The sequence below is a fragment of the Protopterus annectens genome, chromosome 3.part0, assembly GCF_019279795.1.
Source record: "Protopterus annectens isolate FY-2018-M chromosome 3.part0, PAN1.0, whole genome shotgun sequence".
Lineage (NCBI taxonomy): Eukaryota > Metazoa > Chordata > Ceratodontiformes > Protopteridae > Protopterus > Protopterus annectens.
The window spans coordinates 1,342,039,829-1,342,052,486 of record NC_056731.1 but is presented as its reverse complement, the minus strand read 5'-3'; the positions used below and the strand labels follow the sequence as shown (position 1 = coordinate 1,342,052,486).

The 12,658-nt window shown below is 42.2% G+C and overlaps 1 protein-coding gene across 1 annotated transcript in view; it reads left to right on the top strand.

The window, feature by feature from the left end:
• The window catches only part of LOC122796740 (beta-1,4-galactosyltransferase 6), a 339,205-nt gene that overhangs the window by 207,282 nt on the left and 119,265 nt on the right, over positions 1–12,658 (top strand). The window contains exon 3 of the mRNA XM_044065449.1: positions 7,079–7,201. Coding sequence (XP_043921384.1) covers positions 7,079–7,201 — 123 coding nt within the window. The remainder of the gene's footprint in view (positions 1–7,078; positions 7,202–12,658) is intronic.

The following is a 12,658-nucleotide window of genomic DNA, read 5'->3' as shown; positions in this document are numbered from 1 at the left end:
TGTGCTTTGGGTTGGGCCTAGCACCTAACAAATCCTCTTACCATTCACAATTGTTGTATTTGAAATATGTTGAAGTTTCCATTCCTTAACATTCTTTGTTACCCACACTTCCCAAACCTTAGTCCATACATTTCTTTCATCACATATTTAATTTATTTATTTATTGCTTCATGTGCTTTATTACATATTAAAATAAAAAGTTTTAACTAATACTCATCCATATCGGAAGTCATAATTTGTACATTTATTTTCTTTTTTTAGTTGTACTCCCATGCTCCACAATAAATGGTCTTTACATGGTACTACTGTATTTTCATTTTTTCATTCTCAGTCATGCATTTTTCTCACACGCTCAAGCTTTCAAATGACAATTCACAAAAATGTTCATGTCTGAAATTAATTAATGTTCTTTAACATTAAACCCTAGTGGCAAAATAATGTTGCCCATAATATCATACCTGTTCACACTGCTACTACCACTTTTGCTTTTTATTCTTACTACTTGTTGTCTTCTCTTTGGCTGTTGAGAAACTAACTGTAAACAGTTGTCCCTTCTCAGTTCATCCTTCCATTTTTCCTTGTCTTGCTGCATCTGCATAACTACTTTCTTGTAACAAAAAATCCTGTTGAGGAGGAAAATCCTGAAAACTGGCTTCTCCATGAGCTGAAAACATCTCCAGTTTTACCCTTCACCAGCTATTTTGTGTTTCCAGTCTCTCATTTTCTGCTTTCTGTAATGCTGTATCCACCATGTCACTCTTGATGTTCTTCATGTTTCACTTGTTGCAGTCATAACTGTAGGGTGATCCTGCCCGAGGTCGGCCAGAATCACAAAGTCTGGGTCCGGCGTCGGCTGTACAAGCTAGTACCCTGACGTCAGTACGCTCTGGTACATAGCCCTCAGCCGACGCCATCTTCTCCAGTCTTTCTTGCCATGCGGTGGAAAGCAGCTCGCAAGTCGTTGGTTGGCGATTTTTGATCTACGTTTTTGATTGCTGTCGGTCCAAAGTTCTTACTTCTCTTCTCAAAGCTAAGTACCCCGTTGGGGAATCTTTTTCTTGTTCCTCCGATGTCAGAAAAAGTTAATAATTGTATAGCGTGTGGAAAACAGATACCTCATAAAGATTTCCACTCTTACTGTCTACCTTGCTTAGGCCCTGACCACGACGTTTCTTGTTGTCGGTTCTGTGCCAGGTTCAATTCTCGCACTATTAAGCGTTGATACGACTGGGCTTTAAATTACTTTGGCAGACGCTTCAATTATAGAATGTCGTCGGATTCTACCAGAATTCAAAAGAAGCGCAAAGACAAGGACAGGCCTCCGAGGTCCAAACAGGATTCGTCGCAGCTGGAGCCAGCGTCCGGTTCGGCTGTCGTCAGTGAGGCGCTTTTGCAGCCCCTGTCGTCCGCCACTTCTGAACCGATGGCCGATACGGACTCCCATGGGGAGCCATCAAGGCCTATTGTTTTATCTGCTGCAGGATCTTCGGACGTCGCTCCCTTAGATGGGTCTGGAACCGCTGTGCAGGTACCGGCTTCTGAGGGGGTATTCAGGCCTACTCACATCACCATTTCAAAGACAAAGGCAAAGTCCAAGACTCCAGTTAAACCTAAAGTTTCTGCTCCAGCTACTTCTGAAGGTACTCCCAAGACACAGAAGCAATTGCTAAGGATGGCTGAAGATTTGCTTACAATGATTAGGGGTTCTCACCCCCCTCCAGAGAAAAGGCCTCAACAGGATGTTCCTTTGGATTCCTCTGACCAGGCTTCTGTATCTTCTCTTTCTTCCTCTGATCAGGAATATTCCTTTCCTCCTTATGAGGATTCGGATGCAGAGGATTCCCTGCCCTCTGCTTCTCCGCCTGAGGATTTCTCTTTTGGGGAGACCTTACATGAGATGAGGGAACATTTTCATTGGGAAGCTCAGGATTATTCTGCTTCTAAGAAGAGGCTTAGGGAATTCCTTCTTCTTCCTCAACACAGGACTTTAGCTATTCCTCCTGTTCTTGATATTGTGGATGATGCCTTTTCTGAGGCTAATTTGAATCCTGATTCCATGCCCCCTGCTCCTTCTAAGCCTGATAGATTTTACAGGGTCCCTGATTCTCATTTATTCATATTCAAGAACCCTTCTGCGGATCCTGAAACTATTTCTCAGGGTTCTAAGGCTGCTAAGGTTGCTTCTTCCAAAAATCCTATTCCCTCTGAGAAGGATTCTCGTGCCTTAGACAGGTGGGGTAAAAAGGTATATACTTCTGCTACCCTTGCTATTAGGGCTTTAAATTGCCAGTTTCATATGTTTAAGTATCAGCAATTTCTTTTGTCTGTTTTGAAGCAAAAGCTTGCTACCTTTCCAGCATGTGCAGAGGATAAGGAATTGCAGGATGTATTGCATGCAACTGAACAAGTGAACAAGCATAGTTTGCACTGTGGTTTTGATGCTTTGGAAGCTTCTTGCAGGGCCGCAGCCTCTGGTACTGTTATTAGGAGACATGCCTGGCTTCGTGAACAAAGTTTGCCGGAACAGGTTAAGGCTAAACTTTTAGATGCCCCTGTTCAGCATGATGTTTTATTTGGATCCAAGGCTGAAGAGGTTATTAAAAAGATGGAAGAAATGGCGAAATCTATGCAGACTGTGAAAGATTTCTTACAAGTTCAGCCTCCTAGATTTTCCAGGAATTGGCCCTCCAAAAATTGGTCCTTTCCCATGTCTGACAGGCCTCAAAGGGGAAGATATAGATGCTCCAGAGGTCGTGGTCAAGCTCAGGCCTCTTACAGATCCAGACAATGGACTGCTTCTTCACCTAGAAGGGGAGAAGACAGATTCCAATCTCAAAGGAAGCAGACTCAATGACTCTCTCGGTTGGGCTTCAGGACCCCCTTACCTGGATGCCCCTCTCGGAGGAAAGCTTTCTCTTTTTTACAGAAATTGGACTCGTATTACCCAGGACAAATGGGTATTGGACGTGATTTTAAGAGGCTACAAATTCCATTTTCATACTCTGCCAAGGGTTATCGGTTGGCCAGATCTGCCAAAACATCAATGGGCAGAGGCCTTAAATCAAGTGGATGCTCTACTGGCCATGAGAGCCAGAGAGCCTGTTCCTTTCTCAGAAATGGGAAAAGGCTTTTACTCAAGACTATTTCTGGCTCCAAGAAAGCAAAACTCATGGAGACCTATTCTGGACCTTTCAGTGTTAAACATCTTTTTGGAAATTCCAAAATTCAAAATGCTTACTCTACAACAACTGCTTCCAGTACTCTCCCAGGACGCTTGGATGGTGACATTGGATTTAAAGGAGGCCTACTTACACATACCCATCAGGCAGGAACGCAGGAAATTCCTCAGATTCAAAGCAGGCTCGAGGCACTTTCAATTCTCTGTACTGGGTTTATCTACTGCGCCCAGGGTTTTCACCAAGAGCCTGGCCCCAGTAGTGGCTTATTGCAGACTTCAGAGGATTCAGATTTACCCCTATTTGGACGACTGCCTTATCCAGGCAGACAGCAAGGACCTTTTACTTCAACATCTGGATTTTGTTCAACGTCTCTTCCTCCTCCTGGGATTTTCAGTGAACATAAAAAAGTCACAATTGATTCCTTCTCAACAAATGATATTTTTGGGAGCCCTCCTAAATACAACCTTACAAAGGGCCTTCCTTACTCCAGAAAAACAAATACAGCTGGCTTTAATTTTCATAACCTTGGCAACCTTAAATCAGCTCACTGCAAGGAAATTCCTGCAGGCACTGGGCTATATGGCTTCATGCATTCTGTTAATTCCAAATGCAAGGCTTCATATGAGAAAGCTTCAATGGTACCTAAAAAGTGTATGGTCACAGCATTACCAGGATCTGGACACTTTGATTCCTCTGATCCCCTGCCTCCAGAAGGAGTTCCTTTGGTGGTCCAGGGTGTGCGCTTTAAACGAAGGGAAGCCTTTTCGTCTACCTCAACCTTCTCAAATCATAACCACGGACACCTCGGATTATGCTTGGGGAGCACATTTTCTAAACAATTGCCAGCAGGGGACCTGGACAAAGAATCACCTGTACTGGCACATCAATCTGAAGGAAATGTTGGCAGTTCAAAATGCTCTTCTAGCCTTCAAGACACCTTTGCAACCAGGGCCTCTTCTAATTCGTACAGACAACACCACAGTCATGTGGTACATAAACAACCAGGGGGGCTCTCATTCATACCCCCTTTGCAGACTAGCTATGACTTTATGGGACATAGCTCTAAGTCTGAATCTGCATCTTCAGGCTCAATTCATTCCAGGAAAGCAGAATCTCTTAGCAGACAGCCTAAGCAGAAACATTTTGGATCCTCACGAATGGATGCTAGACACCAACTTATTCAACAGGATAACTGAAGTTTGGGGGTGTCCCCAGATAGATCTGTTTGCATCCCATCTCAATCATCAGCTGCCTCTCTTTTGCACCAGGTCCTTCCACAAAACAGCTTGGAAAGTGGATGCCCTGTCATTCAGTTGGAGGAATCTTTCGGGATATGCCTTCCCTCTTCTTCCTCTTCTTCCCCAGATATTACTGAAGATAAAACAGGACAAGCCCAAGTTCATCATCTTGATTGCTCCAAATTGGCCTCGACAGTTTTGGTATCTGACCTTACAACATCTGTGCTTGGAACCTCCTTGGATCCTTCCTCTGTACCCTTCTCTTCTGTCCCAGCATCAGGGTCAGATGCTACACCCTCATCTCAAGACCCTTTGCCTGGCAGCTTGGCTCTTCAAGGGAATTTGATTTCTTCTAAGCTCCCCAAACAAGTTTTGGATGTTCTTCTTGAAGCCAGACGGCCTAGCACTAGGAAATCCTATGCCTCTAAATGGAAAAGGTTTTGTATTTGGATGCAGGACCGTGGTTCTAATCCTCTTGTGCCTGATCTCTCGTCTGTTTTGCTTTACCTTTCAGATCTTTTGTCTAAAGGCCTTTCCTTTTCTTCCATTAAGATTCATGCTTCTGCTATATCTGCTCATTTTAATACCGACCCTCCTGTTTTTTCTCATCCATTGGTGAGACAATTCTTGAGAGGAGCTAAGAATTTGAGGCCTCCCAGGACTCCTCCTGTCCCTGCCTGGGATCTTAACTATGTTTTGGAAAAACTCACTTTGCCTCCTTTTGAGCCTACTGCGGCTTCTGATATTAAATTGTTATCCTGGAAGACAGTTCTTTTGTTAGCATTGACTTCTGCCAGAAGGGTTTCAGAGTTGCAAGCTCTTATGGCTGTGGAGCCATACCTAATTTTCCATCTTGACAGAGTATCCTTGAGGACCAATCCTACTTTCATGCCCAAGGTGATTTCAAAAGTTGCTTTAAATCAGACAATTCACCTTCCTACCTTCTTTCCTAATCCTCAAAATAAAGGGGAAAGGATTTTGCATTCATTGGACGTTCACAGACAGTTACGATTTTACTTGGACAAGACTAAAGAGTTCAGAAAATCAAACCAATTGTTTGTTTCTTTTGCCTCCAGTTCTCTTGGAAAGGCTATTTCCAAACAAACTATTTCTAAATGGATTGCTTATGGAATAAGATTTTGTTACACTCATCATGGGAAACAGTTTCCAGGTACTGTGAGAAGTCATTCTACTAGAGCAGCTGCCACTTCTACTGCTTTTCTCAGAGGAGTCCCTACCAAGGATATCTTGGAAGCTGCCACTTGGAGTTCTGTGCATACCTTTTCCAAGCACTACAATATCCCTTTGTATTCTAAGACCAGGGCAGGTTTTGCCTCTGCTGTTTTGCAGGGCCTTCTTGCTGCCCCTTCTTCTATCTAGCCTCCTCCCTTTCTTCACTGCTTTGGGATTCCACCCTACAGTTATGACTGCAACAGTGAAACACGAAGAACATAGTACAGTTGTGTACACCTACCATAAATGTAGATGTTCGAGTGTCTTCGCTGTTGCAGTCGGTGTTTCCCTCCCTCCTATCCCCTCTTGTTTCACTTTATGGTGTGTTTGTGTTTCCTTGTGGGACTTTTTTTTTTTTTTTTTTTTTTTTTTGTTTATTGGTTTTCTGACATCTGGGGCAAGAAAGGCCGGAGAAGATGGCGTCGGCTGAGGGCTATGTACCAGAGAGTACTGACGTCAGGGTACTAGCTTGTACAGCCGACGCCGGACCCAGACTTTGTGATTCTGGCCGACCTCGGGCTGCCTGCCGGCAGGATCACCCTACAGTTATGACTGCAACAGTGAAGACACTCGAACATCTACATTTATGGTAGGTGTACACAACTGTACTTTTCCAGTCCTTCCTTTGGCTCTGCCTGGTTCATCAAATCTATCTTAATATGCGTCTCTAGTCCTCCACTTTGTAACAATTATTTCATCTTTTTCTCCTGCTCCTCTCTCCAGCTGACCTCAGAACACGAATAGCCTAAATGCACATCTGGGATCACTAGTCAGTTGTATCACAATCCCCAAACTGATTTAATTGATTGTACACTTGTGCATTTCAACACAAAAAATCTCTTCATACTTGAATGTGTCCGTGGGTCTGACTTATTTTTAGGTGAAACAGTGCAGTGCTCCCAGCTGTGCCACTTTTTTTGGAGAAATGTATAATTACAGGAATTTTCAGATCTCAAGTTTCAGCATATGACTGAAACAGAATGCAACAAACTGGGGAAAATTGCATAAAATGTTAGTGCTGTATATACAGTTCTGTGTAGCTGTTTGTATACAAATATTTGCTAAATAGTATTGCTGTAATTTGCTTTATAAATAGTTTCAAACATGGATTTTTGAATCCGTTATTAGTTAGCCAGTCATGTTTTTTTATATTACAACACGCAAGGTACCTGGTAACAAATAGGAGTGATATAAAGTGTACCAGAATGCATGTCTAAAACTAATTGCCAAGGTTAAGTTGATGGTGTTTTACTGATTTTTATTTTAGTGTCCACAGAAAAATACATTAATAAGAGTTTGATTTTTCCCTCATGCTTCTGATGTTCATGGCTTTTAATGTATTGAATGTTTAGTGTGAATTGCATGATACCTGCATTTCCTCAAAAATGTGACGTTGACATGGTAAACTTAGTTACATGTCCTTTCTAGGCTTCCATACAACGAGTTCTTTGGAGGTGTTAGTGGTCTAACGGTACAACAGTTTAAGAGAATCAATGGATTTCCAAATGCATTCTGGGGCTGGGGAGGAGAAGACGATGACCTCTGGAACAGGTAATATATGGCAGTGTGTGAATGCTGACCTGTTCAATGCCAAAGAAAGTCTGTTGTATATCCCTATACATGTGATCATCTACTGCATTCATTTTTTTGCCATTTTTTGGCATTCTCGTAGCATTAATTTTGTTTTCCATCCTTTGAGAAAAATGTAAAATGCATATGCCACTTTTAGAGAAGGAAAGCATGTAAACCTTTTTTGGGCAAGTATCAAGGAAATTAAAACAGAGTAAGGCATTAACTTTTGAAAGACAGATCATTGCTGGTGATCTAGGAGCCCTTCCCAAGTTATGTATTTCCTTTGGCATTTCATATGCAGGTTTGAGCTGTTTAGGTGGTTTGAGGATTAGTATGGTGTAGTAGAAAATGATTAGCTGAAACCTGAAAAATCACTTGTTACCATTTATACAGTAAACTAAAAATAAGTGTTATTTCAGATAACATGCTATTATTGTTTGTACTTGTGCAACATGTTAAGGAATTGGAATTTTACCTAGAGAAAGTTAAGGAATCGGGGTTCTACCTGTTGATATGTCCACACAGTAGTCTTGTTTGCAGTAAAATGAAAGCTTATCAGGAAAATAACATGCATTTCTTAATACATGAGGAAAAAACAGATGCAGTTATTAGGAGAATTAAATGGAGCAATTACATGACAGGAGTGCAGTAGAAACTTAATTTTTTCAAATAAAAGTTAAAACTGTAATACAGACAACACTCATATTATAATACCGTTGCAGAACTCAGCTGTAAGTACTGCTCCGGCCTTCAGTATACCTTGCAATTTCCACAGCCCCTGCAAACGGGTTGCTCAGCCATTCCCTTTCTACTGGTCCATGGCAGTTTTTACCTGCTCTAGCAACTTCATGAACCTGGCCACTATAAAATAAAAGGAAACAATCATCCTGAAAGAAAAAGGACTACAAAAGCATTATTTCCACACGCCCTGTGAACACTACTAAAAACTCCTGATGTCCACCACGGCAGTAAAACTTAATAGTGAAATCAAAACTTTAATAAAAAGAATATAACATAAAATACACAGTCCTCCGTCTTCTGATCAGAAGACTGAGGACTGCCTATTTTATGTTATATTCTTTTTATTAAAGTTTTGATTTTACTGTTACGTTTTACTGCCGTGGTGAACATCAGGAGTTTTTAGTAGTGTTTGCCTTTTCTCTTCCTCATTGGTGTCCTTCACAGTGTAAGAAAGTTTTTTACCTACGCCCTGTGAACAGGTTGCTCAGCCGTTCCCCTTATACAGGTCCACGGCAGTTTTTCCCTGCTCTAGCAACTTCATGAACCTGGCCACTAAACAATAAAAGGAAACAATCATCCTGAAAAAAAGGACTACAAAAGCATTATTTCAACAGCCCCTGCAAACCGGTTGCTCAGCCATTCCCCTTCTACTGGTCCACGGCAGTTTTTACCTGCTCTAGCAACTTCATGAACCTGGCCGCTAAACAATAAAAAGGAAACAATCATCCTGTAAGAAAAAGGACTACAAAAGCATTATTTCCACAGCCCCTGCGAACGGGTTGCTCAGCCGTTCCCCTTCTACTGGTCCACGGCAGTTTTTACCTGCTCTAGCAACTTCATGAACCTGGCCATTAAGCAATAAAAGGAAACAATCATCCTGAAAGAAAAAGGACTACAAAAGTATTTTAAACCCACAAAAATTCATCTGTAAGCCTGCAGAAACCCAGAAATGTATTATCGCCTGGACCGATTTGCCCTGCACTAACATACAGCGCTGTGAAGCCAGAACCTAAATTAGCCCAGCTAGGACAAGTACATCACCTGTCTAAGTATAGAACAACTGCAGTCTAGGTTATTCTCCTATATTTGGTACACTGTTTTAAAAGGTATTGACTGTAAGACAAGAGGCTAGCACACTATAGGACCTCCCCCCATTACAGCTCACATCCAGCTCAACAAATATCCAGCTTCCCTGCACTCTACCAAACTCTGTAAGAACTCTGCTTACTCCAGTGTACAGAGTATCTAACATGCTGATCTGGACGAGCTGCAATCTACTGATATTTTTTTGTGCTTGCAGTCAGCCCCAGCTCATCCCCCTCCGTTTGCCCTGTGGGCTCACTCCACTCCCTTACCCTAACCCCATTCCCCACCCACCCCTGATTTAACTAGATTTATACCTATCAAGGCCTGCTCACATTTGCCTTAACCAGTCTGAACCCACACTTTCACTAATTAGGCCAGTTCACCACACCCACTCAGGCAACACCCACCTGCCTTTATCTACATTCACACACCTCCCTCCCCTTTCTAAAACATCATACCCTAAAAAATGTCCCTCCTTAATAACAAACACCCAACCCAAATAGCATGTATACCATCTCTGCATCACTGCTAATAGTTTTGTACTCCCTCACATCATACTACACACCATTACCAGGCAATCATTCACCTCCCTCCCAAACCTCCTCTTTGGTTCATCACAATAGTCCACCTTACACTCCCATATCTCCAGACCTCTTCAATACCAGCCACACAGACTACCCCACTAAGAAAATCATATCTCTGTCTACATCATCCCGCACATATCAAAATTACACTAAACTACTTCACAAAGTTACCAAGTTAATCTCACACTTTATCATTTAGCTAAACCTCTCCGGTGACATGCACACGAATCCTGGCCCCAGTACCCCCCAAAATCAAGTAAACAGCTCCACCAGCATTGACCCAGGCATATTACACCAGAAACATAACAATTCCCCTTTCCTCCTTAACATAAGTGCAAGAAGTATTAGAAACAAAGTCCATGACCTGCATGCCCTGCTCTCCCACCATTCCCCAGATATAGTAATATTTATAGAAACTTGGCTCAAACCCAGAAATAACAACAGTGAAATTGTAGCTCCTGGATTCAACATTCTATGAAAAGACAGGGTATCCGAAAGGGGTGGGAGGGGTAGTTATCCTATTCAAAGACCACCTGTTGGTTGAGTGCCTAGATCTAGCTATCCTATTCAAAGACCACCTGTTGGTTGAGTGCCTACATCTAAGCATCCCAAACTTTGACAGTGCAGAACTTATCTGTACCAAATTGACAACCCAAGAAGACAAATTAACATCATATGCTGTGATATCCCACCTGGGAACAACATTCCCACACTAGAGAATATTCTATACTGGGCCTGTAATTCCCTCCCACAGGAAACTATCCTAATGGGAGACTTCAATATTGATTGGCTCAACTGTTCCTCTCAAACCCCAACATCACATCTCAACCTACGTGGGTTCACCCAACTTATCATATCTCCTACCAGGATTGACAAATCCTCCAAACAACACTCTATCCTAGACTGGATCTTAGTGAGCAACCCATCCCTGTCAACCCAGTCAGGCTGCCTCCCTCCCTGATGGTCTGAGTGACCGTCTGCCAACCTTTCTACTAAGATCCTATACTCCCCACATCAGCCAGTCAGCATACCAGCTAATTAGAAGTAAAAAACCTTCAACTCAAACAAGTTCATCTCCGCACTAAATAGCTGCAACTGGGAATCACTCAGACAGCTACCCCTTGAAGACGCAGTCAACTCCTTCAACACCACTTTCCTTGGCATACTAAACTGCCACGCACCCTCTCGAACAATCAGAGACAAATCTAACTGTGCACCCTGGCTTAGTAAGGAATGCAGATCCTTACTCAAGGCTAGAGATAAGGCATGGGAACAGTTCCACAAACTCAAAACCCCATCAACAAAATCCCTGTTCTCCAAAAACTATTACAACCATACATCACTTCCAGATCCCTCTGCTCTAATTATAAATTCCTACTAGACACCACCAAAGCAAACAACACAGCTGGAGAATCACTCTTCTCAAACTACATCCCTAACATACGGAACAAACTGCCCTTCCAAATTACTACCTGCTGCTCTTTAACACAGTTTAAAAAACTCCTAAAACTACACCTGAAAGACTCCTTGCTCTGTTCTTGTAACTGCCCTGGATAGAACTCTAACTGTTCAACTCTAAATTTCTAACTATCTTTGTATCACATTGCCCTCCCAATATATCCTAACTGAGGCATCTGTCCTCTCCTTTTCAGGAATCTCTTTTTCTTCCAAAGCATGACAAATGACTTGTATACCTATGTACATACTCATACTGTGATGTCTGTTGTACACATTTAGCCAAGACATTTTATATTTATCTTTTTATAACTTTTATGCTTGATGCTTTGAGCTTGCTTGAAGACGAGCCTTTTTCTTTTGCAGTGTATATAAACTTTATGTTTTTGTGTAAGTCTTATATTACCTGTAACTGTAACTCAAACTTGTAATTTTGCTTAATTGGAGTTTTTCTCCCCGGGCCTCTGCTGAAAAAGGACCTGTGTCCAGTCAAACTTTCCAGTAAACAAATGTTAAATAAATAAATAAAATAAATAAATAAAAATATCTTTGTGTTGCATGGAGTTAGCAAAATAATAAGTGGATAATGTAGAACAAGTAAAGATAGCATATTAAATAGCAAAAAAATTGTAAAAATATAAAGGACATTTATTTATTTACAAGGAAAATGATTGAGTTCAACAATTGGCTAAATTTCTGGTGTCATTCTAAGGGGATCCAGTGTCTGTCTGCCTGGGATGACAGGATAGGCCTCGATGCTTTGCCAGAGACTGCTTGCATCTGTCACCCCTGAGATTCCGGCTACTGGCTAAGGCTCTTGCCACCCCCATAGTGTCTTTTTAAGGCAGTGTTCCAAAGACTAAACTTCCACCATAACAGCTACAAACAAATGCAGTCTGACGGTCATGCTGCTCTGTGCTAGAAGTCTAAATCCCAAGATGCGCTTGCTTGACACTCTCCTCAAAGTGGAGAATGTTGACATTTGTGCTGTAACCAAGACCTGATTTAAAGAGGCAGAAAGCACCCCTGTGCTCAGAGGCTACAACTCATTCCATACCTTCAGGCGCCAGAACACATCCGGAAGCTCCAAAGGCGGTGGTGTCTCCATATGCATAAAGGATATGCACACCTCTAGACTGGTAGCCCAGCATAATGCATCTGAGATACTCCAGCTACAACTAACAATGGATAAGATGGTGATACAAGTCATAGCCTGCTACGGAATCAGAACCATGTCCCTAGACTCTCACTTTACATTCCTAAGCACCCTGGAATCCATCAAGGTCCAGCCCAATACTCTGATACTGGGTGACTTCAACTACCCTTCCTTCAACTGGGAAAACTGTTCAAGTACCAATGCTCTGGCCCAACACTTCCTGGAATTCTTCAATTCCAGTGCCCTGGACCAGCTCATTCTGACCCCCACTAGAGGAAGCAACATCCTCGATCTGGTTATCATCAGCATGGGAGACTGTTGCTCCACACCAATAGTCAATTCCTCCCTGGTTAAATCCGACCACAAACTAATCACCATGGAAATTTCCATCTCACCTACACCCCCTGCAAAGGT